Source organism: Mesoplodon mirus (assembly GCF_964341445.2).
Source record: "Mesoplodon mirus genome assembly, chromosome: 11".
In the NCBI taxonomy this organism is placed as follows: Eukaryota; Metazoa; Chordata; class Mammalia; order Artiodactyla; family Ziphiidae; genus Mesoplodon; species Mesoplodon mirus.
In genome coordinates, this window is record NC_138987.1 from 45,869,727 (window position 1) to 45,884,174 (window position 14,448).

Below are 14,448 nucleotides of genomic sequence, written 5' to 3' on the forward strand. Positions count from 1 at the left end.
AATAAATAATAAATACATCTAAAAAAGAACAAAAAAACCCCAAACATAAAAAGTTATTTTGGCCACAGTGGAAATACCCATCTCATAGGATTCGGTGAGTTCAGCTGTCAGGCCAAGAGGAGGACTCCCATGAGTGTATCTTTTCAACTTAAAGACGATTGCTAATATTTTGGTGTATTTTTTTTTCCAGTTTCCTTCCTATATATGAGTTTTGTTTTATTTTGTTTGAGGCTAGAAAGAGATTGGGAGAATCAAGGAATAATTTAGGACGAAAAGATTAAGGCAAACGGGCTTCCCTGGTGGCACAGTGGTTGCGAGTCCGCCTGCCGATGCAGGGGACACGGGTTCGTGCCCCGGTCCAGGATGATCCCACATGCCGCGGAGCGGCTGGGCCCGTGAGCCATGGCTGCTGAGCCTGCGCGTCCGGAGCCTGTGCTCCACAACGGGAGAGGCCACAACAGTGAGAGGCCCGCGTACAACAAAAACGAAACAAAACAAAAAAAAGATTAAGGCAAAGTAGCTAAGACCATTATAAAATAAAGAATGGTGGTCTCAGCTCAGATTCTAGTTATGAAACTGCTGACCAAGAAATTCATGATTTAAAATGTTTGAGTGGCAAGAAAAGGAGAAAAACATAATCATAGATTCAAAAATATAATCAGTAAGGTAAAAAAAAATACATGTACACCCTGGATTTTATATTCTGCATGTCAAGAGCACCCTTCTTTTTGGATGTCACTGGGAATGTTTCAACAGTGGTTTGTGTGATAGGTGGGACACAGCATTCAGCTCTTAAGAGAAATGCCCAGGGAGACAGTCTAATAGATCAGGGCGTTTCTTGTGCCGCAGGAGGCCTGGACATCGAGAACAGCAGGCTCCTTCCCTTGGTCCTGTGTCCTAAGTGTGTGGTCTTTGCCCTCATGACTGCCTGAGGGCTGCTGTATCTCTGGGCATTGTGCTCAGTTCCATGCAAGAGGAATACACGGGCAGAGGGGCAGGCAGCTGGTTTTGTAAAAGCCCCACTGTGTGCTGTAGTGAGGAGAGGGCACGAGTGAGGTAGGGAGGGAGCGAAAGCCAGTGTAAGGCCCATCCTTAAGGCTGGGTGCCCTTCTGAGAAGCCTAAGAGTTCTTCCCTGAACCATACACCCAAAGGATGGGAAGCAGGAACTTACCTGCTGGCTCCTGGCCCCCACTGGTTGAGAGCCACCCGGGAGCGTGCACCCCTTGCCCTTTAGAGCAGCTTGTTTGCGGGCTGAGAGCAGAGAGAAGAAGCAAGCCCTCTCAGGACTGCCCGGCCAGTTGCAGCAAAGGTCAGAAGACCCGCCCAGGCTGCAGATCCTTTAAGGCTGAGCAGCCACCCTGACATTCCCAAAAGAAGCACAGAGAGTAAAACCCACCCAGGGGGCTCAAGGTATCCCCCCCAACCAAGGGTGAGGGTGTTGGGGAAGTAAATGGCACCCCCAAAGAGGGACTTTTAAGGAACATTGCCTTGGTGCTGAGCAGAGCAACGGTACCAGGCCCCCCATCCCTGAGACAGCCGCCCTGAGACGGCCTCACCTGGTCTGCAGGTGTGGCGGGATGTGTGAAGGTGTGAGGTGCGTGTGGGATGGGAGTTGATGCACGCATAGGGTCTCTCCCGAAATGTGCCCCCCACACCTGGCTCACGTTTTACGGAATTAGCATACACCCAGCATACAGGCCCTGTCTCACGTCCTGGTTCCTGTCCTGTGGCAGCACCCACATAATCCAAAGTCAGCTGCACCGAGTGCCACGCCCTCTCCCCTGTGAGTGAAGTACAGCTTTGCAGGGAGGAGGATAAAACAATGCAGCCCTAAAAGCTGCCTCAGCCATCATCTGGGTTGATGACAAAAGGACAACTTTATTTTTGTTTCTTATTTCCTTTGTGCAGATTTGGAGCAGACAAGAGTGGCCAGCCCCTGGCATCTACCTGACTGGGGGGGGTGTGTGCCTGGCGCCCCACCTCTGAAGAAGTGGCTCACCACACTCAGCCCGCAGACAGACCGGAACCCTGTAGAGCGGGAGCCCCTGTGCTTCCCTGGGGCGTTCTGCATGAGGTCACCGGGCAAGGAGCCTGACGACCCAGTGAGGTGTCTGCAGCCTTGCTCTCCCCGCGGGGAGGTGGGAGGAGTCAGCAGCCTCAGTGCCACCGGCCACCAGGACCTCGCCCCGTCCTCCCTCAGGGACTCCCACCCCCACCCCCCCTTAAGTGACTGGACTGTCCTCACAGGAGGAAGTGTCTCAGGGCGGGTGACTTGTCAAGTCATGGGTGGCGAAGCAAAGGGAGAGGGTCATGCTGTTTATTAGGGCACATGTCCCTGTGGCCACAGGGCAGGGTGGGCACAGGTGGACCCCAGGGCTCTGCCCCATTGTCTCCAGGAGGCAGTGGCCCGTCCTCCACTGCAAACACTCAGCACGTTACACTGACCCTGTCTGTGGCAGCGCCGTCACCCTGGATGGCAGGGACCACGGCCCATTCCTCACCACTGGCCCACGTTTGCTGGGATGAGGAGGGTGGGGTTAGTAGTTAATTTTCTTCTGTGGTTGCAGACAACCTATAGACACTGACTCTGGGTAACTTAGCCAAAAGGGAATTTATTGGGAGGGTGCTGGGGACTCCTGGGTGGAAAAGAAGGCACAAAAAGGGGCCCTGCAGAGGGCCCGTGGGCAGCTCGGGCCCAGGGTGTGGGGAGCTACTGAGGAGGATGCGGCTCGTGCTGGAGGCTGGCACGCCTCTGCCCCCAGGGCTGCGACCGCCTGAGGGGAGGTCTTCACACGAAGGGGCCAAGGAGCTGGGGCCACAAATAGATGCCCTCGTCCCTCTGTTACCGCCCTGCCTACACCAGGCCTGGGGTCAAGGAGCTGGCAGGACTCTGCAGACATCCCACAGGCAGTGTCCAGCCGTGATGAGGGTCAGGGTCGAGTTCAACACCCACAGGTAAGATGTGGGCTTCACAGTCAGGTCACGGGGGGAGGAGGGGCGTGTCCGGGCATCTCTTCTTCCCTCCTGAGGGAAACCACAGCACCCACAGCACAATGTTCTGTTCCTTCCAGACACACGTAGCTCCTTCCAGAGGATGCTGGGCTCCGAGGAAGCCACTCGGTGGGCGTGGATGGTCTCAGGCTCACAGGAAAAGGGCCGCTTTTCAAATCAACAGCAGCAGGGAAGGGACATCGCAGACAGCATTTGGGGCTGTGCGTGTGTGTATGAATATGCGTGAATGTGTGCATGTCTGTGTCGAGCGTGCAGGCCCGTGTGCGGGCACGTGTGCACGAACGTGGGAGAGCGCGTGCGCATACCGGTGCCTCGACAAAGAGGGCGCATCGCACTAAAGCAGCTAAAGTGATGAGAAAGAAGCTCTTCTGCTCTCAAAGCATCACAGCGAGACCAAAAGTGGAGGGGGAGGGGGAGAGCCTTGCGTTCAGAGGGTGAACACCTGTCAGGTCTCAGCGGACCGGGAAGCAGCCCTAACTGGTTCAATCATTTCCCGCACCCTGCCCTGCCCCGCAGTTGCGCTTTTGTGGCACCAAGCTCTCTTCCTTTGTGGTATTTACTACGGTTAAATTTTTTTCTTCTGGTTTTCTCGAGATACAGTTGACACAATCACGATTAATATTTTATTTCTACTGAAGTATAAAATATACATGGCATCATAAAGGGCACTCTACACACTCAAGTGTGTAGCTCAAGTGCATTACACATATGTGTGCACCGCGTTTCCACCACCCACAGTCAAGACAGAGAACTTCTGTAGCACCTGATGGTTCCCGATCGCTGTTCCCAGGCAATACCCACACCCCGAAACCTGGGAAGCTGGGTTTCTCCCACGCTGAACTCCACTGGGTCTGAGTGTGCAGGGGTGATGTTCATCTCCCTTGCTAGACATTAAGCACCACAGGAGCAGGGGGATCTGTGCCCCGGCCCTAAGCACAGCCCTGGGTGGTAAGTAAAGGTCTGTGGAACCAATGAAGTGATGCTCACCACCCAGCTGGGCAGCAGACCTGGACAAGGCACCTGCAGGTTATGCCTGGGTGCTGGCATTCATTTATTCTTGCTGGAGTGTTTGATCTTTGGATGTGATACAGAGATGATGCACCTGCTTCCATTCCTCTCTGTTCTCATCCTGAAACCAAGGCACCTCGAGGTGACTGCAGGCCCCCTAGGAGAGAAGCTGCAGGCTGCAGGGGGTGGGCATGCCCAGACCACACATGCACGTGGGCCCTCCTTTTGTCAGCGTCAGTGGCTGAAGGGGCCCCCAAGGAAACCACTGCCCTATGGGGGCAGCTCCAAGATACAGCAGGATTTGGGGCATGGATCGTGCAGCCCCCAAACCAGACTAGAAGTGATGGGAGAGTCACATGGAGAACACAGGAGGGGCCTCGGCACGCGGTATCTGACACCACAGGCTCACTCAGGAGGACCCCTGCACACATACACATGCCCTCTACACGTCCCGTTCACATGTCATTCCAGCAAGACTTTCAGCTGCAAGTAATAGACAAGCCAGCAGCACTTGGCTTAAATAGGCTGGTTTATTTTCTTACATTGTGAGCTCTGGAGGTACATGGCTGGACACTCGTTTAGCAGATGCACGATGTCTGGTCAGGGCCAGTGATGGTGCAGCACCGTCCTCACCACCCCCGGAGGATGAGTGGTGCGGAAGACCCCGGGATTCCAGGAGACTGCCCCTGACCTTTCACTGACCAGGACCCTTGGTCACACGCCTCTCTTGGACCAATCACTGGATTGTGATTGGCTCAGACTGGCTACTACCCTCCTGGGACTAGGAGAGCCTGTACCTCAGAAGTCACAGGGCCTCTGCCCACCAATGAAAAAGCGAGGACCATTAGTAGGAGGGGGATGGCTGTTTGGTCTACCATGAGGACAGGACACCCACTTGGGGTCCTGAGCACCCAGACAGCACTCTTCTTACTCAACCAATGCTGAGGGAGCATGAGGGGTGTGACAGCCGCTCTAGGAGCACGTGGCCCTGGATCGGTACGCACACAGGGGACCCCAGGAGGGCTACATGCCACCACGCAGATGCCAGCGGGTGGGCAGGCAGGGGGCCCCTCTGCAGAGAAGATGCCAGAGTCAAAAATGAGCATCTTGCCCTGATGATGGGCAACCCGGCCAGCTGCCAGGGCTGACGGACGAGGGCTGTGGGGTGGGGCATGGTGGGCCACTCCAAGGAGTCTGGGTTCTATTCTGAGCATGATAGGAAGCCTGTGGTTTTGAGCACAAATGGAGCCAAACCTGCTTGTTTTTAAGAGATCACTTTGCCGGTGGGGAATGGCTCCCATGGGGGCAGAGGCAAAGCCAGGAGACTGGAAATGTGTGTGCAGGTAGGAAACGCAGAGTTTTGGAAGGGGCATTAGGGGGCCGAAGGGAAGCCTCTGGAGCTGCTGACGTGCCTTCCTCAGAGCTGGCAGGGCTCCCCAGCCCACTTCATCACGTAGACCGTGTAACCCCTCACCCTCCTTCAGACAGGTTTCTAACAGCCAGGGCGGTCCAGTTCCTGTGCTTCTTCCCCGGGGAAAACCTGACTCTTATGGGCACTCCGCGTCTTCGGGGTCTGCTGTCTGCCATGCCCTCGCCCCCTCCTCACCCCGTCCTGGCACATAAAAGCACCTAGTGTTGCCCCTGTGAAGAGGTGTGCCCACACTCACCACCACGCTTGTCTGCACTGACAAAAGCAATCACCAGGGGGAGGGGGGCAGCTTCCGGAGCCAACCTCTCACTGGCTGGGTGACCTCAGACAAGTTGCTGGACCTCTCCACACCTCAGGTTCCTCATTTGTAATGGGCAGAACACGTAGCTCAGGGCTATCACAAGGATCATGTGAATTATCTCACCTACAAGTGTCAGCTGGTGTTAGCATTCTCAGGTACAAACCACCTCTACACACCCACAGCACAGCAATGAACCATCACACGCCTGGGTGGGGCGAGGGGCGTGGGGCTGGCCTCCGCCTATGCTCTCAGGGCTGGAGCTCAGGGCAGTGGCAGCAGGATGGCCTGGGGGTGCAGCTGGGCTGACAGCAGACCTGCAGGGCAGGGTCCTCGCCCCGGGCTATCTGGCTGGGGCTGAAGGTCACGGCAGCATCAAACTGGGCCTTGAGCAGCTGAAGTTGCTTCAGCGCCTGCAGCGCCTCTGGGGCGACCTCAGCCACACCCCCCAGAAGGTTGTAGTTCTCACCAGGGTCCTCAGACAGGTCAAAGAGCAGCGGGGGCTCATGGGCAGTCAGAGGACTAGAGGCATGGCAGGCAGGGTCCGCAGTGGTGTCGCTGTGGACAGAGCCTGGGGAGGGGGGCACAACTGTGTACAGGGCAAGGCGGGGTGTAGGCTCTGGGGCTACGAGGGGTGGGCAGGGCTGGGGGAGAGGAAGTTACCCTGGGTGAAGAAGTGTGCCTTGTACTTTCCGCTTCGCACAGCAAAGACCCCTCGGACCTCGTCTGGGTAGGCCGGGTAGAAGAAGAGGGTCTGCCGGGGGCTCTGGGGGCAAAGTCAGGGGTCTGCACATACCCAGAGCCTCAGCTCTGCGTTGGGCCCTGGATGTGCAGTGGCTCCCTGCCCACCTGAGAGCCCCAGGGGTGGCACCACTTGGACGCTGCTCAACAGAGGGTCTGGCTGGTCCCAGGGACTTCAGTTGCTGCCCATACTCACTCCCGGGGAGGGTAAGTTGGGGGGGCCCGGCAGGGGTTGGGGGAGCTGGGGTCATGAGGTCACGGGCCCTACCTTGCCTGTGCCCAGCAGCAGGGGGCTGAGGTCAACGCCATCCAAGGTGACATTGGGCAGTGGGGCCCCTGCCAAGGCTGCCAAGGTGGGCAGTAGGTCCAGGGAGCTGGCTAGCTCGTGGGTCACACCTGTGGGTAGAGGGCTGTACAGTCACTCCATTTGTGATCAGGGTTGGGGAGATGGGGCCAAGAGTCCAGGAGGAGAAGGCCTGAAGACTGACCGGGAGCAATGTGGCCTGGCCAGAAGGCCAAGGCAGGCTCTCGGACGCCCCCCTCGAAAGTGGTTCCCTTTCCGCATCGCAGGAGGCCAGAGCAGCCGCCATGGGACATCCGCATCGTCTCAGGTCTGGAACACACGAGAGGTTATCTGCAATGAGGGGCCCAGGGTCTCTGGCCTGCCCCAGTGACCCCAGCCCCAGACTTCTAAGTTACACATTTTGTCCAGAAACGGCCAGCATGTGCCTGTCTGCTCCCTGTCCTACTCGTGGCCCCCAAGCCTCCCACACACATGCACCTGGTGTCACCACATATGGCCAGCATCTCCCGAGACTCCCTTATCCCACTACGTCCTCGGCCAGCAGTCAAGATGGGAAGATCCCAGGGCCCTGTGAGGGATCGACCAGCATCCTCTGCCCCCTGCCAGAGTACCCGTTGTCTGCAGTGAAGAAGACCAGTGTCTCTCCGAGCAGCCCCAGGTCCGCCACAGCCGTCATCAGGGCCCCCACAGCCGCATCCAGCTCCATCAGGGAGTCCCCAAACGGCCCTCGGCCTGAGCGCCCCGAAAAGCTCTGCCCACTGAACTGTGGATAGTGGGTGTGCTGGGGATGGAGACTGGAGTTAGCAGCAGGTAGGGGTCACGGGCAGCCCTGGGCTGGGGGGGGCCACGATCACTCACGTGGGAGGCGTAGTACAGGAAGAACGGGCGGCCCTGGCGCTGGGCATCAGCCATGAGGTCACGGGCGAAGGCCACGTAGCGGGCCTCAAGTCCAGGAAGCCAAGGGGGCTGTGCCTCCACCGATAGGTTGGCCAACAGAGGGACAGGGACCAGGCCCTGGTCACAGCCGCCATCACAGGGGGTGGCCGGCGGGAAGCAGGTCAGGTTCTGGCAAGGGCCCTGGGGGAGCAGCTCCTTCAGAGGTCTGGGCTGTGGGCTGGGGCTGTAGGGTCAAGGGGAAGGACCTCTGTGGTTCCTACCTGGTCATGGGAGTATGGGATGCCCAGGAATCGATGGAAGCCATGGTGGGGGGGCAGAAAGGCCCCCTCAGGCCCTACCCCAAGGTGCCATTTGCCAGCTATCCCTGTGAGGTAGCCTCGGGCAGCCAGGACCTCAGCCAGGGTCACCTCCTCCAGGGGCAGGCCCCCTCGGGAGCTGGGCTCCAGAACGCCAGGGTATAGGCCCATCCGAACTGGGAGTCGGCCGGTCAGGAGGGCAGCCCTATAGGACAAGTCAGAGTCCGTGAGACAGAGCAAAAGTGACTGAGACGAACAGAAGGAGAAGGGGAGAGAGAGGACAAAAACAAAGAGACACGAACTGCTCCATAGAGACATAGAGACCCTCTTGCTCCCTCTGCAACCCAGAGTGAATCTGGGAGGAACTGGATGGGCAGGGGTGGGCATCTGGGGTGAGGGCTCCCGGTCTCCTTGCTCACCGGGAGGGTGTGCACAGAGACACAGGCACGTAGAAGTCCGTGAACCGCAGACCCCCTGCGGCCAGCTGGTCCAGATTGGGGGTGGTGGAACTGGGGTGTCCATAGGAGCCCAGGTCCCCATAGCCCAGGTCATCAGCAAAGACCAGCAGAATGTTAGGTGGGCTGGTAGCAGCCAGGCCAGCAGCCGAGGCCACAGCGAGGGTCCACAGAGCCAGCATGGCACACGGCAGACAGGCCTGTAACAAGGGACCCTTGGGAGAGAAGGCAAACTGGTTCCAGAAAGCTCTATCCCCAAACCCCAGACCCAAGGCACTACCCTCCCCTGATACCCCAGACCCAGGCACTAACTTCTGAGACCTCAGACCCAGGCACTACCCTCCCCTGAGACCTCAGACCTAGGCACTACCCTCCCCTGAGACCCCAGACACAAATACTCCCCCGCCTGAGACAACTCCTTTCCTGAAGTCCCAGCGAACTCCGCACCCTGAGACCCTTGACCTCAACAGATCACAGGAGCCCGTAGCCTGGGATCTAACTCCCTGGAGACCCTCAAGTGCCAGGACACCTTTAGATTCTTAGGCGGAGATCTGACCCTCTTCACGTAAAGGTCCCGGCCCAGGCTCGTGATCAGGGGCAGAAGTCCCAGGACCCTGACCCGCGGGGGCCCGCGAAGCGGGACGAACGCAGTTCACGGCCGAGGAGGGACGAACGCGGAACAGTGGGCAGCAGTGCCCTCTGCTGGGTCTTCCGCCTGGCCCGGTCCCGCCCCCGGCCCGCCCTGCGACCCGCCCCCTGACCCCGTGACTTCCGCGCCCTCCCCCAGAGGCGGGGCGCAGGGCCAGGCAGGGGGCGCCAGGCCCGGCGGGTGTGGCGAGGCCTTTTCCGACCGGGGTTGGGGCGGGGTCGCGATCCTGCGGCGGGGGGCGTCCTGCGCGGGGGGCGGCGCGGTCGTTCGCGCGCTCTCGGACCCGGTTTGCGCCCCGAGGCAGTCGGCGCCAGGTGCGGGGCGGCGGGGGGGTGGTGCTCGCAAGCGGGCTGCCGGCGTTCGCGCTCGGCGCGCGGTGTGTTCCTTAAGGGGCCTGAACCGGGAGAGTGTGGAACGAGCGAATCGAAACAAAAACCGTGGAGCCCGCGGGCTGCTGGCTTTTCCTTCAACACTACTTTTGGTGTTTTTCTTGAAACAGGAGATAAAAATTTCTTCCCAATCTTTTCTCCTCCGTTCATGTGTGTGTTTGTTGTGTGTCAGGGGGTGTGTGTGTGTGTGATGTGTCTGTGTGTGTGATGTGCGGTGTGCGTGGTGGGGCGTGTGTGTGCTGTGTAGAGGGGCGTCTGGGGTTTGCTCTGCGTCCGGGTTACACCAGTGGGAAGGGCCCATCGAAAGCGGAGATGACGGTCCTGGCTCCATCACTGCACAGCTTTGGACGAATGACTTCACCTTTTTGGTCCGCAGTTTGTTTAGCTGTTTCAAAGTAAGAGAACGCCCCAGGGGGTGGTTAGGTGGGTATCTTAGTGCAGCTGAACACCCCACGTAACTCCCCCAGAGCGCCTCCGCACAGCAGCTCCCCTAGGACATTCGTCGCCCACCCCCAGCCCTTCCCAGGGCAGCTCTCAGGCTTCAGGGTCCCCCACAAGGTCGGACCTCAGGAAGAGCAGGATGCGGGCTGCTGGTTGGGGAGGGCTTCCCGTGGTTACTGACCCTGGAGCCAGTGGGAGAGTGGACAGGGCCCCTGAAAGGCCTCTGGTCACTGGGGTGGGGGCCAAGACAGTTTCCACTGCAGCCCTGGCTGGGGAGCCGGTATTTTGCTGGTGAAAGATGAAAGCTCAAGACGAGAGGCAGCGTGGGGGAGAAAATTGGAAGAGTAGCGACTCCCAGGGACACGGCTGGGCTTGCGGCTGCTGCTGGCCTCGTGGGGAACGGAAGGGGCTCCGGTGAGCCACCCCCTTGGTGTCACATTCCAGTGTGGTTTCTGGGCCGGTGCGTGGGAGCAGTATGGGGTGGGTGGCCAGGACAGAAAGTTTTTCCGTGGCCCAGAAACCTTTGAACTTGTAATTGGAACTATCACAGCTGGTTGGTGTTGTGAATCGGAGTTTAAAAGGAATCGACCAAAAGCACTTTCTTCCCTCTCTGCTGCAAGCTGGGAAGTACCCCAGGCAGCGGAGGACCTGCCCTTATTCTCTGGAAGAGCCGGCCTGTGGTTGTAATGTTATGCAAATGGCTGGCACTTTCCCCTGCAGTCTCTGGAGGCCGTTCTGGTGTGTGCACACGGGACAGCAGAGCCAGCCCAGCCCTGACCTCTGGGTGGGGGGAGGGCGCATGTGCTGCCAGCTGTGTTTGTTCAGAGCCGAGCTCTGTGGGCGCCAGAGTCTTTTGGAGATGTGAGCCTTTCTTGGCTTTGCTGCGGGAGCCGGCAGGAGGGTCAGCTTGGGACAGAGCCCCGTGCGAGGCATCCTGCCAGGCTGCGGAAGTGGCTCTGGGCATTGCTAATTTGGAACTAACACCCACAGTTAGGAGAGGGGCCCTGTGAGCGGTGCGTGCCTGCTCCTTCGGCACCTAGGGCAAGGGAGGGCCTCACATTTCCTGGGCCTGCCCTGGGTGAGTGGGGTGGGCCAGCCGCTTCATGGAGAACACTTGGCCCACCTGAAGGGCTTCTGCAGTGGTTCTTGGGACTGGCGGATGTGGGGGACCCAGGACACCGAAGACCATCTGTGCAGGCCTCCACCTCCTCCTTTGGGTCTGCTCCGTCCACTTTGCCCTCAGCAACCATCATTCCTGTCCCCTGGATATTGGAGGAAAACGATCCTAAGTCAGGCAGGACTGACAGTGAGCACAGGTTCTGGATCTGAGGGGCTAGGATGGTGTTGACTGTGCTGTGGTTAAAACCAGTGCTCATGACAGGCCATGTGAATGAAGCCAAGATGCTGGAAACTCTTTGGTTTAATACAGAAAAAGGCATCCAAAGACAGAGAGGGATAGGAGTGTATTGTGCTTGACCTGCTCTGTTGTCCCCTAACTGTCCTCTGTGAGGGCCTGGAGGATGCTCTCATTGAGACATTGAGGTGGACTTTGGAGTAAGGAAGGGAAGTAGCAACACCCTTGCAAGGCTCTGAGGAGCTGGCCACTGTGGGACAGAAATGAAACGGGATGAAATGATGCTAGGGTGGCAGAAGCCACATGGCCAGGCAGGTATTGTCACCATCATGGTCAGGCAGAATGGTGTGGCCTCAGAGATTTTTGGCTCACTGGCCAGTGGAGTTACCCTCCAGGACAAAAACAGAGGGCAGCACTAGTGGAGGCGGGGCTGGTGGTGGAAAGACCCTGGGTCTCGGGAACATGGCCCAGACTTGACTCACAATGCAGCTCCTCTTCCAGTTCCTGGACATGAGTCACTCACAGACCTGGAGCCCTCTGCCAGAGGGAAAGACCTGGCAGAAACACCCAGGGCTGTACTAAGGCTTTTCCCTGGCCTCCGCTGCAAGGAGTTATGGCCTTTGGCCAGGATGGCCATGCACTAGGGGAAGGGACACCTCAGGCTCTGAGGGGTTGTTGGGCACTGGCTCTGAGCGAATGTCACTTCTTAGACATTCTTTTTCTTTTCTTTTCTTTTTGTTTTTTGCGGCACGCAGGCCTCTCACTGTCGTGGCCTCTCCCGTTGCGGAGCACAGGCTCTAGACGCGCAGGCTCAGCGGCCATGGCTCACGGGCCCAGCTGCTCCGCAGCATGTGGGATCTTCCCGGACCGGGGCACGAACCCATGTCCCCTGCATCGGCAGGCGGACTCTCAACCACTGCCCCACCAGGGAAGCCCCACTTTTTGGACATTCTGATGCCCCCACAGTCCACTGATGAGAGCTGGGCTTTGGAAGTCAGACAAGTCATGCATTTGGGGCCACTGTCCATCCCACAATGGATACAGTGGTTATGTGAATTTATTTTGTATTAATCTCCCTGGTTCTCAAGCATATTATTCAAACAGATATATTGAGCAGCTGGCCAGTGCAACTCTACCTGCTGATCTAGACAAGGACTCTGAAGGTGGAAAGCTCAGTGGAGTCTCCTATATCAGTTGAGGAAACACCAGCTACTTTAACAGATAAACCCCCAAATCTCAGTGACTCAATACAATAGACATTTATTTCTTGCTCACAGAAAGTCCAGTTTGCAACATAGGCAGGAATGGGGGTGGGTGAGTCTCTGCTCCATGTGGACATTTAGGGGTCCATGCTGAAGGAAGTGCTGCCGTTTTTGACATGTGGATTTAAGGTCATCCTAGATGCCTACATTCAGCCAGCAGAAGAGTGAACAGAGAGCATGCAGGATAAGCAGGAGGTATTTACGGGTTAGGCCTAGGAGTGGCGCACATCATTTCTACCCAAACCAATTCCAGAACTCTGTGACATGGCCTTACTTAGATGCGAAAGGGGCTGGGGAATACAGACTCCGAGGTGTGGTCTGTTGGAGCCAGCAGTTGGAATATCAGCTTTCTGACACCTCAGTTTGCTGACTGTGGCAAAAAAGAACAAATCCCCAGGGGACTGGTTCTGTGGTATTGTTGGGGGAGAGTATATTTCTAGCAGCTCAGGGTAAGCGCTGCTTTCAGGACTTCCAATGACGTTGTAGACACTAATTCCATGCATTAAATACCTTTCTGCTCAAACTAGCCGCACGTGGGTCTATAATCTACACCTAAACCCTAGCTTTTACAGTCAGTGAGATGAGAGGTGGAGGACCTGGGAGGCCATGGTGTGAGGGATCACTTGGAGAGACACGGAGGATGTCAGAACTTGGAGTGAGAAGACCTGTCATCAGGGTGCTGAAGTTCTCAGTGAATGAGAGGATGTGGTTGGCCAGGAGGGACCCATTTGATCACTGCTGTATTCCTAGTGCCTTACCCTCATACTTTGTTGTGTGTGGGTGTGTGTGTAATAAACATTTTAAAATGCAGGATGTTGGACTTCCCTGGTGGCGCAGTGGTTAAGAATCCGCCTACCAATGCAGGGGACACGAGTTCGAGCCCTGGTCCAGGAAGATCCCACATGCCGCAGAGCAACTAAGCCCGTGCGCCACAACTACTGAGCCTGCGCTCTAGAGCCCGCAAGCCACAACTACTGAGCTCACGGGCCACAACTACTGAAGCCTGTGCGCCTAGAGCCTGTGCTCCACAACAAGAGAAGTCACCACAATGAGAAGCCTGCACACCACAATGAAGAGTAGCCCCCTCTCGCCACAACTAGAGAAGGCCTGCGTGCAGCAACGAAGACCCAGTGCAGCCAAAAATAAATAAATAAATTTATTTTTAAAAAGTAAAATAAAATGCAGGATGTCTTTCTGTTCATTTATTGACTCATTTAATATCTGACCAGCAAACAATCGTTAAACACTTCTATGTGCTGACTGCTGTGGCTGAATAAGAAAAACAGATTTCCAACAATATAACCTAAACCCCCTCTATTGTAAAACACTGAAAATGCTGAGTAAAATATAGTAAGTAGAAACTAAAAGCAACAAGGTAAGCAAGTGTGATATCAGGGACATTCTCAATACCAGGAACTTAAAGCTCTGGGTTTTAATGGCTGCATAGAAGGCAAGAGAAAGGGATGTGGGCCCACACAATATAAGAAGTTGGTATTTTGATACCCACATAAAGTCAGGATTATTAAAGACCCGTAATTTCAGTAAAAGGTTACAAAGGCTAGGAAAAAAATTCTCCTTTCCAGGAAAGAGAAATGAGAAATTTTGTCACAAACTCACCACAAGACAGAAATCAAATCTCCCTTCAGAATTCATAAGTACAGACTTTTACCTTCAAATGGGTGTGGGTTTTAAATATATACTGGATGGGGTTTTTTTGGTCACTGCACAGCTTGCAGGATCTTAGTTCCCTGACCAGGGATCGAACCTGCACCCCCAGCAGTGGAAGTGTGGAGTCCTAATCACTGGACCACAAGGGAATTCCCTACCTGGGTGGTTTAGAATTGAGTTGAAGTGGTTATATGTTGGCAGCATTGAGGCACCTAGCAGGTGCAAATGCAAATCACCTCTGGAG

The 14,448-nt window shown here is 56.5% G+C and overlaps 1 protein-coding gene across 2 annotated transcripts; it reads right to left on the minus strand.

Annotated features, from left to right (window-relative positions):
- Window positions 1-4,532: 4,532 nt before the first annotated feature.
- ARSA (arylsulfatase A) lies at window positions 4,533-9,146 on the minus strand. 2 transcript variants are annotated; one of them, XM_082635377.1, is made up of 9 exons: window positions 9,061-9,146; window positions 8,406-8,656; window positions 7,951-8,191; window positions 7,652-7,870; window positions 7,405-7,574; window positions 6,978-7,102; window positions 6,758-6,885; window positions 6,412-6,514; window positions 4,533-6,319 (listed from the first exon to the last, which is right to left on the minus strand). In XM_082635377.1, exons 2-9 carry the CDS (start codon window positions 8,621-8,623, stop codon window positions 6,000-6,002), a joined length of 1,524 nt encoding a protein of 507 aa, XP_082491503.1. In that variant the 5' UTR covers window positions 8,624-8,656; window positions 9,061-9,146; the 3' UTR covers window positions 4,533-5,999. The 2 variants fall into 2 exon arrangements, with proteins under 2 accessions (XP_082491503.1, XP_082491502.1); XM_082635376.1 differs by having other exon boundaries at window positions 8,971-9,136.
- Between the last annotated feature and the right edge of the window lie 5,302 nt (window positions 9,147-14,448).

Coding starts and splice junctions, on each gene's coding strand:
- ARSA (XM_082635377.1), bottom strand. CDS start 8,623: ATGCTGGCTCTGTGGACCCTCGCTGTGGCCTCGGCTGCTGGCCTGGCT. Junction 8,192..8,405: donor TCTCTGTGCACACCCTCCCG/GTGAGCAAGGAG, acceptor CTTGTCCTATAG/GGCTGCCCTCCTGACCGGCC. Junction 6,886..6,977: donor GCCAGGCCACATTGCTCCCG/GTCAGTCTTCAG, acceptor CTCTACCCACAG/GTGTGACCCACGAGCTAGCC.